Source organism: Sinocyclocheilus anshuiensis, unplaced genomic scaffold, assembly GCF_001515605.1.
Source record: "Sinocyclocheilus anshuiensis isolate Anshui unplaced genomic scaffold, SAMN03320099.WGS_v1.1 scaffold412, whole genome shotgun sequence".
Lineage (NCBI taxonomy): Eukaryota > Metazoa > Chordata > Actinopteri > Cypriniformes > Cyprinidae > Sinocyclocheilus > Sinocyclocheilus anshuiensis.
In genome coordinates, this window is record NW_015558661.1 from 426,031 (window position 1) to 444,091 (window position 18,061).

Here is an 18,061-nt window from a genome sequence, read left to right on the forward strand (position 1 = left end):
TTTGAGTTGAATTACTGAAATAAATGAACTTTTCCACGACATTCTAATTTATTGAGATGCACCTGTATATATACATAGAAGGTGCACAGTGTCATTCACACAAACACTAAACACCATCATGGTAACTCACATGATACTGAAATAATGCAATAAACATTAATTTAACAACATTAGATGTAAGATAAAACCCTAATGTACACAACTTATAAGAAAAAACTAAGAAACAGTTATTTCAACGAAAACACATAAAATATGAAGTGTCATGCAGGGAATTCTGGGAGTGTCAATTTACGGATTTTCACTGAAAATTATACAATGCCTTTTTCTGTTTCACTTCCAAAATCTGTAATTTTAACAGTATTTTACTATAAAATTACATTAAATGTAATTACAGTTATTCACCGTATATAGCATGGAAACTTACTGATAACCAATTAACAGGTTTTTACTGTAGCATTTTTACAGTCTTTTACTGTTAAAATCGCAATCATTTTTTACAGTGAAGTATTCTGAAATGATCAAATCACTGCCAAAAACATACACGTTTATTTTTAAAGGTTTACTTTTTGAATTTATACTATAAATATACCATTATACCAGAGCAGGGCTCCAGACTGCGACCAAACTGGCGCGACCACCGCATTGTTCAACTCATAAGCACTGCCATTTCTGTTGCATATGAGAAACATCAAATGGCAAACGAAACAAAGCATAACGAAACCGCGCTACTCGTTTGAACTGCTCAGCGCTTCGAGTGTAGAGCCTGGTTTATACTCGTCACGTCAGCACGAGCACGAAGCTGCGCGCAGCAAAAATGACACGAATATTGAGGAAACGATGGATGGTTTTCATGCTAAAGTAAAGTAAAAGACCGCTTCTTAAACCGGAGAAGGTGAACATGTTGGCATTCTTGTGGGAAAAACACATGCAGCACTGTCACCGACAACAAGTTTAGTTTTACTTTTCTTTTTGTTTTCATTTTGAAAAGCTTGTTATCTTTGCTGTTTACCTCACGTTACACTATGGAGGCTCTTTTATTTTTATTTTTTATTTGATTCCTCAGTGTTTGCTAAATGTTCTGTAAGTTATTAGTGGGTATATAATACAGCATGTGGTGTCTGCCATGCCTCATCTTATTCGTTTTTGTTAATAAACGTTTTGTAAGCTAGTTTGTCATTGTATCTTACTGTTTTATTGTTGTTGTGCTTTTTAATTAAGAATAACAATGAATCCATCTTTTGTTTTAGTCTTAAAAAGTGAAAGGTGTGTAGATGCATGTAAGCAAAACAGACACTTATCTTTTCTTGTAAAACGTTACAACAAGATTGCGAATGTGAAAGTGAAAGCACCCCAAGCCCGGCTTATAACACAGCAAAAGAACTCCCGTTCACAAAATTCAAATCACAAATAATACTACTGATGAAAAAGAACGGGTTGAATGTTAACCTCTTTCGTTTCCATATAACTATAAACTATGATATAAGTTCATCAGCATGCATTGAATAATCCCATGTTGTAGCGCAAAAATAAATAAATAAATAAATATTGCGACCAAATCATGTGCTAGTGCGACCAACTGAGAAAGATAGTCGCAAAAGAGCGACCAGTGGGAAGAATGAGTCTGGAGCCCTGCAGAGTCTTATCATACTATCAAAGTTATTTTTTTTAAATAATGCATGTTATTTTTACACTGCCATTTAAGTGTTTTCTACTTTCAAATATTTTTAACATGTAATTTATTCCTGTGATGGCAAAGCTGATTTTACAGCAGCCATTACTCCAATCTTCTTTGTCACATGATCCTTCAAAATTTTTTCAGAAATCATTCAAATATGCGAATTTGGTGCTCAAGAAACATTTCTTATTAATATAAATGTAGAAAAAGATTTGTGTGGAAACTGAGATACATTTTTTCAAGAATCTTTTATGAACAAAAAATGCAAAGTAACAGCATTTATTCAAAATAGCAATCATTATAACATTACAAATGTCTTAACTGCCAAATTTTCACAATTTAATGCATTCTTGCTGAATAGAGGTATTATCTTCTAAGTATTCATTTTCTTATTTTTTAAATACCACACTAAACCTGAACTTTTGTAGTAATACATTTATTAATGTACACCAAAAGTTGCTTAAAAAATGACTGACAAATACATTTTAAAACATTCAAACAAACAGTCAAAATAAAAACGTAACCATTCTGGAAGACAGAGCCACAGCCAGATAAAAGGCTGGTAAAGTATACATTATTTATTCATTTAATTTTGAAGGCAAATCTTCCATTTGTTCCAGGTTTACTTCACAGTGCATTAGTAATCATGTATGCCTAACACATTCAAGTGAAAGTGTGAAGCAGATCAGCACTCCTGCTGTGCTCATAAATTTAACCCAGTTCTCAGCGATGCAGAACGATTAGACATATTTATAAACAAGGCATCAATTATTCCACCCATGCAGACATAAACATTCCCTTTGTTTGCACCCTGCGTTCCTGCATCCTACAAATCAAATATGAGAACGTTATGCTTGCCCTAACCGAAATTCTCAAGTCGCACATGATCTTTCTTGACCACAGAACAGCCTTGAATACTGGCTTCCAGGAATAGCAGCATCTCTCCCTTTGGAGGAAGTTCATGCTGCTTTTACTGCCAAAGGTCAGGGCTGAAGGACTTCATCCGTACGGACAGATCTACAACACGCGGCAGCTGGCAGTACAGATGTTGTGCAATCAACAAATGAAGTGTGCTACATTAATACCACGTGAGAAACTAAGCTATGCACAATTGCACAAATCAATAAGACTGGAGTCACAATAAATGCTGTTTTCTGACTAGTACACACTCAGAAGGTATATTTTTTTTGGTGAAGTATGCAGGTTGCGGTGCTATTTCAACTGATGCAGAGCAGAATCTGATGAGGCCTGCAGGCAGAGATACGATCAGGGCTAAAATAAGCTGAGGCTAAAAGAAACGTAAATATCTGACTAGCAGAGATGGAAACAAGACGCGGGTGATAGCTGCTATCTAATCCTGCTTACGCAGTGTGAACGCTGATAGTGCATTTGAACATATTTTAATCTTGTCAAGGCTTTCTGCACTGTCACAATGCCATGCTGACTTGCACCAAGCATACATCTAGTGCATCATGAAAATGTGACGACAAAACAATATCAGAAATGGAGATTAGAGACGGAAGGTTGTGCACTTCTGTTTTATCTAAGAAATGTGATCATTCATCATGCATTTTAATCAAAGAGATGGTAATACTTTGATATATTTCGTACTTTGACACATTTCATGTTACTTTATGATAACCATATTCATATACCATGGTATTTTCAAGGTATTTCAAAGAAGATCTACGTATTTAAAATATTTGAGATTTTCTATAGTACATGTGCAAAAAGCATGATAATAAGGAATGCACCAATATTAAAATTCTGGTTGATGGTAATAAGCCGATAACTGGTTTTTATGTTATGGTTGATAACTGATAAATGGCCAAAATTCTAAACTACTTTGTCTAAATAAATTTAAAATAATAATTTAAAAAACTTACAAACTAAAACAATATGTTGCACATATAACTACATATTACAGTTTGCATACAAATGTTGTCCAAGTAAATAAAAAAATAAAGCACTAAAATCAGTTGTCTTAAATGCTACAAATGAATTTAGGGATCACAAAATTATAAGTAAGAAAAATGGATAAAACAATTAGACATATCACAAAACGATAAGTATGAAAAATGGATAATCAGTCCTATGTGATTTACTTAATTTAACAGTGTTTTTAAATTATTAGTGTTTTGCAGATTAACTTTAAGTGAGTGTTAGACACTGACAAAAGTCATCTAAATGCAAAAAGTTAGAATGCACAATTAAATACTGATAAATAAAAACAAAAAATATATATAAAAAAGTATCTGTTGGTAACAAACATGGGTTGCAAAATATTCTCTAATGTACTTCTCATCTCTAATGGCAATGATCCTTTTCTTGCCTGGCTTGGTTTATTAGATGCACATTGAACTATGTCATGGATCTTAAGTTTCAATAAATGTTTTTATGAGGAACAACAATCATTAACAATTCAATTATTCAAGACTTAGAATGTGCATAAAATCGGGCCCTTCCTAAATATATCAAGCAAAAGCACCAATATTCTTCATGTTTCCTCACATCCACTAAAATGTCCTGAAAAATCAGCAGAGTGAGGATTTTTTTTATTTCTATCAACTCAACCCCTGATGTCTGACGCAGATGAATCTGCTGATGCGACTCATGTGATGACAACATTAAAAGAGAAGGCACATGTATTACAAACCCTTCTACTCATCCAGCCCTGCACAGGTCACATGGATAATTCTGCAGGCTTACATGTAGACCTCGAGGGAACGCAGTGACATAACAGGATTGACAGCATCAGGTTATTCCGGTGCTCGGGAATACAAGGTTTCAGGCTGAAACACGCAAAACAAACATGAAATCATACAGACGGAGGGCGAGAGGTCAAACACACAGCTTACATACTCTTCTTGAGCCAGAACGGCAGCCTGAGATTGTCATAACCAGCAATTTTAAACAAAATCACAGCAATACTGCCATGAAACACAGACATTTGAGATCATTAGCTGCACAGAATAGCACAAAACGTGTAATGAGAGACCCATCACTTTCACGCTCACGTGAGACTGATATTTGAGCCAATCCATTATTGCAAAACCACCCCCGGGTTTCCTGTTCCACTTTTAGATACGATAGCCATCTTTCCCGCCTGTGAGCTGTGACCTAAATACAAGGAATAAAAAATTGAGCATATAGAACAATGAAAAGTTGTTAAATCATCATTCAAACGGACTTAAAATATAATATTTTACAGACAGCCCTTCATTTTCACACTCTAAAGTTCCAGAGTTTGGCAATAGTCTCAATGGGAAGAGATAAAACTGCCTTTGTGATACGACCAAAGTCATCACAGATAAAAATCAAGGAAACCCAAAGAAAGACACCGCAGCTGACCATTACTGAATCTCAAAATCAGCATCATTTCCCAGAATTCCGACAGCAGAATGTTTTCACAGGCAGAATTTCCGGAGGTCCAGTAAAAGAATAGAGGGAAACAGGTTTTTACATATCGGAACTATACTTGCAAACACCCAAACCTCCTGTTGACCCCGACTCTCTAAGCCACATATGTTCCAACCACAACGTCTGGATCATAACGCATCCATCTCATAAATTCTGTCTTATCTTGAGTTTTTTATGACTTACATGATTCCTTCTTGTTCTAAAGACATAATGTTTTATCTTGGTACAGGTTCTGACATGTTCCACCTGTGAGGTAAAATACTTTCATAAGTCATCTGGGAACAGCTCTTATCCTGAGGGTAGTTTCGTAAAAACAGGTGTACATCTGATTTCCTTATTATATGATACTATATGAACTTACTCATGACTCGGTGTCACCGAATACTATGACAATTACCTGTAACCATTCAGGATGTGGTTACTTAACCAACTCTGCCTTGACTTAATTGCCAGTCCTTAAGGTTCCCTTTCACTCATGGGGTAATCCTGTCAAATCCATTAAGGAGATTACAGGAGGGCATCTCCGAGAGGAATCAGACTGACCCCGAGTACCCAAACAGACAGGGAAAGCATTTCAGCAGACTACATCATGAAGACAGCTAATGTCAAGGGGAAAAACCCCAACCATATAGAAACTGTAAATCGATTATTTCTTACCATGGCCAATTAATGAACAATGGCTCTCTAAATTTAGCTCTTATTTACAACAAATAGGATGAAGTTATATTTAAAAAGTTATTTATAAGACTAATAAAACAAATTAAATAATAACACCTAATTATTAGCCAATCGTAAAAATAATCTTATATTTTCTTATATCTTATATTTAATAAAAAATGTAAAATGAATATCCATTTTTATGCTATCTTAAATTGTGCGGCCTAAAATCACTTGTAGCATTTAAAAATTATTTTTTTATTCAAAATATTATTTTAAAAGATTTAAAAGATTAGTTACATCAAAAAAAAGAAAATCCACACTGTTAAATATAATCAAGCAAATCTTAAAATGAGATTTATATAAATGTATTTCTTATTTACAATAAAACTGTGATAAAGTCTAAATTTATATCTGAAACGTTAATATCGTATAAACGTTCATTATAATGTTGTGATGCTTAAATTCACTTGTAGTATTTCACTTAAGTGCTTTATTTGTATTTATTTAGACAAAATAGTACATTATTTGGTAACACTTTATAATAAGGTTCATTAGTTAATGTTAATTAATTCATTAACTAATATTAACAATGAGCAATACATTTGTTACAGAATTTATTAATCTTTGCTAACGTTAATTAATAAAAGTACAACTATTCATTATAGTTCATGTTAGCTCAGGTCCATCAATTAATATTAACAGATAAAACTTTTAAAACTTTTTTTCTGGATTTTAATAATGTATTAGTAAAGGTTGAAAATAATATGAACTGAGATTAATAAATGCTTTAGAAGTATTTTTCATTGTTAGATCATGTTAACTAAAGTAGTTAAGTAACGTTAACAAATGGAACCTTATTGTACAGTGTTATTATATTAATATTACATTTTTAAATAACTTAAATATTTAAATAAGTTATAAATGTTGTTTTATTATTAAAATAGCATTTATAACTATTAAAATAGTGCTGTCAAACGATTAATCGCGAAAAGTTTTTGTTTACATAATATATATGTGTACTGACACACACACACACACATTATATATGTGACCCTGGGCCACAAAACCAGTCATAAGGGTACATTTTTTGAAATTGAGATTTATACATCATCTGAAAACTGAATAAATAAGCTTTCCATTGATGTATGGTTTGTTAGGATAGGACAATATTTGACCGTGATGCAACTATTTGAAAATCTGGAATCTGAGGGTGCAAAAAAATCTAAATATTGAGAAAATCGCCTTTAAAGTTGTGCAAATGAAGTTCTTAGCAATGCATAGTACTAATCAAAAATTAAGTTTTGATATATTTACAGTAGGAAATTTACAAAATATCTTTATGGAACATGATCTTTACTTAATGTCCTAATGATTTTTGGCATAAAAGAAAAATCAATAATTTTGACCCATACAATGTATTTTTGGCTATTGCTACAAATATACCCCAGCGACTTAAAGGAACACTCCACTATTTTTGAAAATAGGCTCATTTTCCAACTCCCCTAGAGTTAAACAGTTGAGTTTTACCATTTTCGAATCCATTCAGCCGGGTCCGGGTCTGGCAGTAGCACTTTTAGCTGCAGATTAGCATAGATCATTGAATCTGATTAGACCGTTAGCATCTCGCTCAAAAATGACTAAAGAGTTTCTATATTTTTCCTCTTTAAAACTTTATTTTGGATGCGATTAATCGCGATTAATCGATTGACAGCACTATATTAAAATAAGTAAGAAATTAAAATAAATAGCCTAGTAAAAAAAATCAAATAAGCCATTTATCAGTTATCATTGTATTATTAAGCAGAATTTTAATATCCATACATCCTTAGAAACATCAAATGCCTTGTTCCATCCATCAAATACACCAAATCTGGGAGAGTGAGCCTATAACTCAAAATTCTGACATTGCAATATTTAAAAACCTTTCATTTAAACTGTGCTGTACAGAAATGCCATCATTAATCTGTCACCGGCCCTGAACATGGCGTCCAAAATATCTCAAAATACCAGCAAGGTTCCCATCAAGCTGAGGTCACTTGAAAAGGTGATGGGCAGAGTTTTGCTATGAAAAGCTGCTAAAAAGACTTGCCGCCCTAGCTGCCGACAGGATAAGATACTTTCTGGCACCACAGTGACACACTCCACCAACAACAACATATGTACGGTCATATATACAAGTCCATGGCAGTTGATACAGGCAGACTTTTGTGACTTAAGTACAGTGTGCTGACAGTGCAGGTGCTTTGGCCAGCTCTGATGAGCAGTGACTGAATTTAGCTCAGGGAACAACCGGGCTCTTATTTCTAACACACAGTCCTAGAGCCAAACGACTAAATATCAGTTGGCTCAGTTTCTAAATGGGTCAGACAAGCTACTGTACCTAATGCCATCTCAATTGAGTTCACTGACAAACAGGTTATGCCAGCTTTTTCCTCATTTTCAAACTCTGTCTGAGGTCACCAAATGGATGTAACAAGCCTTGCAAGCCAACTGTCAAAAGTCATTTCCTCAATTTCATTTCTTTGCACTTAAAAGGATGCAGAGGACAAATCTGCTATTTCAAGAACCTGCTTGTATTAATAGACTTGGTTATCAGTTATCACGTTCAAAAAAGGTGCACATGCATCCAAATGTGGAAACTTCTTCATTAAATAAAGGAGTCAATGAGATAAGATAACAGGAGTACGTTCAATTCAACAAACTCACATCACCTGCAAAACACATCCACCAGCTTTTCTTTCCAGTCTGCTGTTTGAGATGTAAAACAGTCGTGGCCTAATGGATAGAGTCGGACTTGTAACCCGAAGGTCACGGGTTCGAGTCTCAGGTCCGGCAGGGATTGTAGGTGGGGGGAGTGAATTACCAGCGCTCTCTCCACCTTCAATTTCACGACTAAGGTGAGACCCTTGAGCAAGGCACCGAACGTGGGGGGAGTGAATTACCAGCGCTCTCTCCACCTTCAATTTCACGACTAAGGTGAGACCCTTGAGCAAGGCACCGAACCCCCAACTGCTCCCCGGGTGCACAGCATTGGCTGCCCACTGTTCCGGGTGTGTGTTCACTGCTGTGTGTGTGCACTTGGATGGGTCATAATATTGATGTGACATATTATGAACACCCAAACAAGCTCTCAGACACTAGAGATAGAAAGCCTTTTAAATTCCAGTTAAGGTCCTTAATTTCAATTGAATTGAGGTACAAACAAAATGCAGAATTGGATTAAAGGTAGGGATGCAAAGAAAATTCGGTAACACTTTACTTGAAGGGGTGTGCATAAGACTGACATGACACCTTCATAATCATGATATGACACATGTCATGAATATGAAGGTGTTGTCATAAACATGCATAAAAACCTTCATATTCATGACACGTGTCATGTCATGATTATGTAGGTGTCATGTCATGATTATGAAGGTGTCATGTCAGTCTTATGCACACCCCTTCAAGTAAAGTGTAACCGAAAATTCAATTAAATTATTTGACCCTTCGCAGGGAGATTGATTGACAGGCGATCTAACCAATCATAATGCAGAAACCGCCATTTTGTCCAATAAACAAACCAGCTAGGAGAGTAGATTAACTTTGGTGGACTTAAATTTGAAAAATGGTATATATTAGTGCTGGGCGGTATACCGGTTTATACCGAATACTGGTGTTTATTTTTATTATGATATGATTTTTTAATATACCGCAATGTATGTCGCTTAAAACAATGTTTGGAATGAGGCACGACGGGGTCCCTTTTCATTGTTGCACTGTGCTGAGGGTACAGCTGTATTACTAAGCGGGACGGGACTACAATGCGAGTAAATCACTCGCATATGCGACTAAATCTTTACTTTGGGCGACTAGATGATGTCTAATATTAGCCAATGGCTAATAAATTCTTAGATCTTGCTCGCCAATGTGTGAGTTTAAGTTTATCACAGATATATTTTCATTCGTCAAACACTCTGACTGAGCACTTCAGACTTTCGCTCTCCGTCAAGCGATCTGTGCTTTCAGTTCATCTGAATGGCAGAAGCGCACCTGTATTTGACGTACTGTAAACTCCAGTGTAACGGCGCACGACTCGCTGTCGCTTTATCTCACACAAACGCAAAGAAAGAGACAGAGTGAGAGTCTTACATAACATGCAGAATTGACGCGTTACATGTAAACAATATTCTTTGTTGCATTTTCTTGTCAAAATAACAGCATTCCTTTGGAGTCTTCAGCTTTTAAGAACTGCCGGGTTCTCCGGTAGTGGGCGGGGCTAATGCACAAATGGCAATCACATTGGCTGGCGCTAACCTATTATCTTCCGTTTTGATTTCAGCAAATCAATTTGAGCGAACACAGACAACGTGATTATTATATTCATGAACCCAGCAGCTCATTAATCCTCAGTACATTTTACATTGTTATTAGTAGTAGAATTCGTAGTAGTATTGTTATCTTATCAGTATTAGTGTTAGTTTTTTACTTTTTTTTTTTATATAAACACTAAATGACAAACAATATTTTAAGCACCACCACCAGTAAGTTCAGTTAAAATTTAAAATTTAACTTTAAAAGTCAATCTACTGCAATATTTTCTCTCTCAATCAGTAAAAAATGTGGTTAACACCCGGTCATGGATGAAAAAAAATTAAAAATACAGTCATATACTGTGAAACCGGTATCATTTTGAAAAATACTGTGATATAAATTTTTGGTCATACTGCCCAGCAGTAGTATATATAGATGTCTTTCTGTGGTTTAAATAAAATACCTTCTGATGTTCATTCATGTTTATTTTGTGCTTTAACTAGCAAATATGAATAGATGATCCGTTCATGTGCTGCTTGAACTGAGGCTCTACAGTGATCTATCGCGACACATTCAAGAGCAACAAAACGGTATTTATTGTTTGAATTTCTTTAAAGATAGATAGATAGATAGATAGATAGATAGATCTGCTATTGGACATCGGGATGAATCCAAAAAGAAAGTGGTTTTGGGTCTCCGAACTCCGAAGTAATAGAGAACTGCCTGTGAGCATCACACTATGTTTAGTCTTTCAGAGAGTGGAGCTTCAACACTGAATCAACATGCAAGTGAGCCAAAAATATCATGCCTAAATTTGGTAGGATCAAAAAACCTTGCAGCTAAACTAGTTGTTCTGTTTTTACTTAGCTCTAGAGACCTGTATATGGTAAAACAAAGAAACAGATTATCATCCCTACCACAAATACAGCATGCAGTCGATATCTATTAACTTTAATGAGCTCAACTAATCCAGCCTTCAATAACAATAGGTACTTACAAGCTAATGCACTCATTAAAAGCAGGCCAAACAGGTCTTTACCATGGCACAGGGCCCTTACATCTTGTGAGCTCCTGTTAAGAACTATTGTGAGTCAGGAATTGCCCCACCTGAACCTGTCTCATCATGTGACTTCAGGAAACAAGCTGTCAAGCCTAAGAGGACATCCTGCCCAGCTATTTAAACATCATACAAATATAATTCTTTCATTAGGAGATTAAAACATTACTGTAAACCTAATGAGCCATAGCGTCTGGTCTATTTTACATGATTTCCAGGTGAAACATAATTAGGTTGCAAAAGAAAGACTTTGAAAGACCAAGAATAACATTGAAAAACATATTTTTGCACAACTAGCAACTAGTACTGCTAGTGCAGGCGATTCATTTTTGCAGTTTAACAGCATTTAACAATTAAACTCCGCACACCTGACGACAATAGATAGGTGCGTTGGAGGCAAAGACCAACCAGGTCAAAAAACTAAAAAGCAAAAAACAAATCCCGCACACTATCTGTGCAAAAAATATCAAAATATTTATTGACTACGTTTCGGTCGCATGACCTTCATCAGGAATTTTTTTAACATGACAACACAAAATAGGGTGTACTTTGTGATGTCATGTTTAAAAAATTCCTGATGAAGGTCATGCGACTGAAACGTAGTCAATAAATATTTTGATATTTTTTGCATAGTGTCAAGCGTTAGATTTGTTTTTTGCGTTTTAGTTTAACAGCATTAAAAATATTTAATACAGTTAACATATGGGCGGAAGTAGGGTTGGCCACCCCACTTACAACTGCTGCTTCAGTCTCTTTTTTTTCTTGACAAGAATTGCATTTATTTAAGATGCAGAACGTCTTTACGACCACATCAAACAGGATTTTTTCAGACGCGCACTCCACTTCGCATCAGCGACAGCTGCTAGTTAAACGGTACAGGTAACATGGCAGCTTCAGTAAAACAACAATGAACTGCGGTCATATGAGATGTTGTCAGGCCATATGTCAGTAAAAAAAACACATTTTCCGATCCTGTCAGTGTTATACTGTGCTCGTTGCACGTGCTCTTCAATTGCACATACAAATACGGCGGTGCACGCTGTAGCCTGTATCATATCATATTAAAACATGCGTGTCAGATCCGCATCACGTTCAGCAGCGGCAGCTCTTAATCGCGATTCATTTCAGAAAAAAATGTTTATTGACTGACAGCACTATTATTTAGCAACACTGAATCATAACTTGACACCTTTTCAGAATATGCACAATGTAATGCACAAATGACATAGTACCGTCATGCATTGACCATTTTAAAATACAATGGGCCCAAAACATATTTGGACATTTAGGCTACACTTAGGCTACGCATATGACTGTCACATTACATAATAAAAAAATCATGTGGCATTTATTGTAAAGAAATATAGCACAAATGTTTCACAAAAAATGCATTTAGTAGGTTTTAAATTATCAAACAACAGATATACTGTTCAAAATTAAAAAGGTAAAATTAAAGGTAATCAGAAATAGTTGCAAATTTTTTTTTATTATTTCTGAGAAAAGGTTGAGCATCATTCGTTTAAAAGTTTAAATTGGTAAGACCTTTTATTTAATGCAATGATATTCAGACACTTTAAGTGACTGCATCTTTTATGGAGTCATTGTACTTTGTGTCATAATAAAACATGTTTCGTTTCCAGGAGGTGTGAAACCATTAGAATGCAATGACATATGAAACTGGGCATTTGACTGCTGTGTTTGACTGATATTTGGCAAAAATGGGCATGGTGTGTTCAATGAGGTATATCTCTAACATAAGCCAGCACCACTTAATCTTTAAAATAACACTAAAAATGTGCCTATTTCAACACTGGATATAAACACAACAAATTACAGCATATATAAATATCACTCAGCGAGCTCCTTAAAGGTAAGAATAACTATGTAGTTTGCCAGAAAGAATTCACGCCAACATTTTACACTTTCAGAAACTTAGGAGGTTTGTGACGCCTTCATAAATGAAGATGGAAGACACCAAGGCCTAGGGGAACCTAACCTATACATCTTTATGCAATATTTTGTAACTACACTTAATAACCCCAAATTGTCTACAGACACATGAACATGATGCCAATACAATAATGGCACCTAAGTCTAAGAGGGTGCAAAACTACAGAATACAAGACCCCCAAGAATATTTATACATGTATAAAAAAAGCATTCTTTTTATTTTATATTTAAAAATATATACCGGAACCTAGGTTACTATATATGCCAGTGGCTGCTGCACCTAATCTGCATCCCATGAAGAAAGGCATATGATGTTACCATGGTGACCCTCTCCACTGCTGTGGATGTGCAAGTCTGTGTTCTCAGCAGCACAGCAGTCAGCTCAATCTAATTTGTGTTTCTAGGTGTGGCTTCAAACCCCCAGCCATGCTCATTCTTTGTTTAGCCTAGATCCATTCCAACATGACTTCATTTCACACTGATTCACCCTTTATTGTATCAGTGTTTACTTGGCAATAAACCCAGACATACGCCTCCATAGTGACAGCACTGCAAAGATTACCTTATTCATCACTGCAGAATTAATGCTACTCTTTATTTGTTCTGAAATACATGCCTGATAGGTTTATGACTGCATATCAGTGTTAAACTAAAACATTTTAATAAGTCTCTAAACTGTAAATGAATGAACATATCTGGTTAACAGCTTGTTTTCCATCATAACACCCCATTCTGAATTAAGTTAAAGCAATAGTTCACTCGAAAAAATTAAAATTCTGTCATCATTTACTCACGCTCAATAGGTCATTCCAAACCTTTATGTATTTCTTTATTCTGTGGCACAAAAAAAAAGAACTTTTTTGTCCATTCAATAAAAGTGAGTGGGGTCCAAAGTTGATTTGGGCTCTTCTAACTTTAATTGTATAGGCAAATACAATTAAAACATTCTTCAAAATATCCTCTTTTGTGCTCTGCAGAAGACACTAAGTCATACAAGTCTGGACCGATCTGGAATTTGAATTTTTGAGTGAACTATTCCTTAGCATTAATGCAGACATGTAGTGGCAATAAGAAATTATGGTCACAAACGGTATTAGAAACAAGACCTGGAAAGGGTCAGAACTAGGGCTGCACGATTAATCGCATGCGATATTTAACGCGCATCTTATCAGTAAAGCCGGTTCTGTAATCAGCGGTAAATCTCCATCACCTGCGTGCTTTCACATTGAGCAGCATTAACTACACAGAGCCGTTGTTCACTGACGAGCTGCGCTAAACCACGTTCATATTCGCGCGATTTTTTGCGCAGCTCATCAGTGAACAACAGCTCTGTGTAGTTAATGCTGCTCAATGTGAAAGCACGCAGGTGATGGAGATTTACCGCTGATTACAGAACCGGCTTTACTGATGTATTAGGAACAACGCATGATATCAAGCACAATCAAATCTGAACACTAACCTGGAAAGGAATGTGGATTGGGGGACCCTCTCTTCAGGCACTTGGAACACAGGACATGCACAGAATAGTGAAGGCCAGGCCATTCCTGCAGAAGAACATTTAACTCCTCCACTAAGGGAATAATGGCTTTCCACGTGCTCCGTGAGGGCCGGTAACTCACCGTCACAGGCACTTTACCCCGATAGGCAAAGATATGATGCTTTCCATCGGACCGTTGCACCACGTGGCTGTTGATTTGCACGCTATACCGTGCAAAAAGTCCAAGAGGGGTGAAGAAAGGAAACCTGTATTCAATCTGCAGCTGCTCAACTGAGAAGAACTGACCAGGGATCGACGACCCCCCACTGGCCGAGGCCTCAGGATGGGGCTCCTCGTTGCTGACCTGACTGGGAAACTTATACCAGACGATGGCCCCATTAAGTGGCTTGCTTGCAGCTGCTCAACCGAGAAGAACTGACCAGGGATCGACGAGCCCCCGCTGGCCGATGCCTCAGGATGGGGCTCCTCGTTGCTGACCTGACTGGGAAACTTATACCAGACGGTGGCCCCATTAAGCGGCTTGCTGCGAGGTTTGTTGACACAGTAGCAAACGCCCATCTTTTCCAGCAGTTCCATGATCAGGTGCAAGTCCTGCTGTGTCTGGACCAGGGGCTTAAGCAGCAATCGAATCACATTTGACGGCAGCAAGCCATGTAACAGAAACCCCTCCACGTGACCGTGCATCTGTGTAGACCTGATGCTATCTCCATCGTCTCCTTCAGCCTGTAGTTTCTCAAGCATTGCAGCGAGGTCTCTCTGAAAAAACACATTCAAGATGGCTATAAACCGGGGTAGATTGTGGAAGACGTATTCCTTCAACGTCATGCTGTCTTCAAAGTACAAAAGTTTACCGCTCTCGTGTAGGTACGAGAGCGCGCTTTGCAGGCGGTCCTCCGTCAGCCCAGCCTGAAGGCCAAACCGGGCCGAATCCCACCAGGAAAGCCATAAATCCTGTGGCTTAAAATGCAGTTCCTCAAGCATCTGCCATGACTTTGGCAGGACTCTGTGAAGATTGGGGAAAATCTCCCTGTGATCGGCGACAGACATGAGCTTCTCTTTCAAATGCTGGATGTTTCTATGAGCCACCATGCAGCTGACGCAAATCACCGGAGAGAGGATTTGTAGGCGATTGTTGAGCATATATTGCAACTGAGACTTTTTACGTCGCAAGTTTTTATCTGTGACCCCATAAAACAGAACATGGGGGCTAGAAGTCCGAACGTCGTAACCTTGCTCAAGGGCTTCGTCAACCTGAAGGGCAAGCACTTGTAGGCATTCAGTGTCCATTTTTTCCTGGAGCGAAATCTGTCTGTGAATATCCAGGCACTTTTCTTCAACCTCAACCTCTTCACATAATTCACTGTGGGTGCCTACAATGCACACAACTGCATGTGGCACCTTGGCACTGAGCAGGTGGAGGAAACCGCCAACATGGGAGTAGAAGCTCTTTGATGTATACAATTTCAGATTCACCACCAAAACATAAAGTGCTCCGGGAGACAGGAAAAAGGGTTTGATAAGATCATAGTTCTGCTTACCAGATAAATCATATACAATGAATGCAAGACTCCGATCTGCATCCGCTACCCAGTTCGTCACGTCAATACCCCTACATCCAATGGCCATCTTGGCATCTGACGGTTTGTTGACAATGCACTGCCTGAGTGTGGTTTTCCCTGCATTTTTCTGACCCATCAAAACCAGTTTAAGCCTGGGTTTTACAGCAGGTTGGGAATGTGCAAGCTCCTTCTGATAGGCAGCTATGTAGGGGATCCCCTTCATGCACACTTCATACGGAGGCTGAATGAGAGGATTATCCTTCACCTTCCAGATGTTGACTTTGGCAAGTTTTCCAAAATTGTCTGGGAGGATGGCGATTTGGTTACCCTGTAAAACCAGCTCCTCCAATTTCCCTAGCTCTACAATAGAGTCCGGGAGAAACTTTATACTATTATTGTCCAACCACAAATTAGCAAGATTGCACAGCTGTCCTACCTCCTCAGGGAGGAACGTCAGTTATTCCGGCTTAAATACAACTCCTCCAAACTGGTGAGTTTGATGATAACCTGAGGAAAATGTTCAAAGGAGTTTGAGGAGAGATTGAGCATTTTCAGTTTCTGCAGTTTCCCAAACGATTGCGGCAGGCTTGTGAGGAAATTATTATCAAGCATCAGGCTCTCCAAGTTCTGCAGCTCACAAAATGTTTCAGGCAAAAACGAGAGGTGAGTGCTGCTGAGCCACAAGATTTTAATAGATTGGAGCATCATGATGTTACCCGGAAGACCTTCTAGTTTATTCCCAGAGCAGTCAAGCTCCTCCAGATCAGAGAGGGCAAGTATTTCAGAAGGGAAACGCTGTAGCTTGTTATGATCCACATCGAGCGTTCTGAGCTTCCTGAGCTGTGAAAAGGACCTGGGGAAATCATGCAGCTCGTTGAAGCTGATGTCAAGCTCCTCCAGATTTTGCAAAGTGCCAATCTGAGATGGCAGGTATTGGATTTTGTTATGACTGATGCACAACTTTATAAGCCCCTTGAGAAGATCAATATCTTCTGAAAAGTGGTTCAAGCAGTTGTGACTGATATCTAATTCAACCAGCTGACTAAGTTGAAATACTGCAGTGGGAACTGTTGCAAACTTGTTCCTTCGAAGGATAAGGATGCGAAGCCTGGTTAGGGTTGAGCCCAGTCCCTCTGGAAGCTCTTGAAGGGAGTTGTTGCCCAGATTGAGGACCTCGATCTCCTTTATGTCCTCGGGTAATGTAATTTTCTGGCAGTTTTTGGTGCTGAGGGTCAGCTGTCTCAGATTGCTCCTCAGCTTCCTGGAGCGCAAAGCAGCATCCCTCCATAATCTAGCTGTCTTCAGGTTATTTTCCTCAGCCATCGTATCGAAGCCGTGCTTCTCCTTGTTCTCATTGAGCACAGTGATCAATCACTTAGGCAGCATAGTGCCGCTTTCACTTGCTTTATCGATTCGGGTTCTCCGCACAGCAATCCAGATGAAACCAACATTTAGACCATGCCGATTTCATCTTCATCCGAAAATATGTAGTTCCATTCAATCGCATTCAGGAAAATAGGGCTGGGCTGTGTTCTTTCACGCATCCTCTTTATCTGCGCCATCGACCGCAGGATAAAAACCACACGCGCGCATCAAAAGTCGCATCAGCCCAGCGCGTCCTTTGATACCACATGAGAGAAAAAATCTAATACATATCCAGTGAGTTAGAATGAAAGAAGGGCAGTGGTGGCTGCTGTAGTCTTTCCTTGTGTGTCTCCGCCTATTCTCTGCGCATGCAGCCAACAGTGAACGTTCACAGGAACAGCACTGCGTCAAAGCCCCACCTTCTCTCCGCGCGAGCAACGCAACGCTCGCATAAACAAAAGCCTTGATTGGTCAGTTAGGTGGTGACGAAGCACGCGTCGCGTATTAACAGCGGTATCGATAATAATAGCGTTTGTTAGTAGCGTCGCGTGCAGTGAAGGTGGTATGTGAAAGTAACTTCGTTT

The 18,061-nt window shown here is 38.0% G+C and overlaps 1 protein-coding gene across 1 annotated transcript in view; it reads right to left on the reverse strand.

The window, feature by feature from the left end:
* LOC107681154 (malignant fibrous histiocytoma-amplified sequence 1 homolog) overlaps positions 1–17,862 on the reverse strand; it is a 30,918-nt gene extending 13,056 nt beyond the window's left edge. Inside the window, 3 exon segments of the mRNA XM_016477346.1 lie at positions 14,515–14,896; positions 15,031–16,571; positions 16,574–17,862. Of these exon segments, the coding sequence (XP_016332832.1) occupies positions 14,515–14,896; positions 15,031–16,571; positions 16,574–17,435 (2,785 nt within the window). The 5' untranslated portion in view covers positions 17,436–17,862.
* Positions 17,863–18,061: the final 199 nt, after the last annotated feature.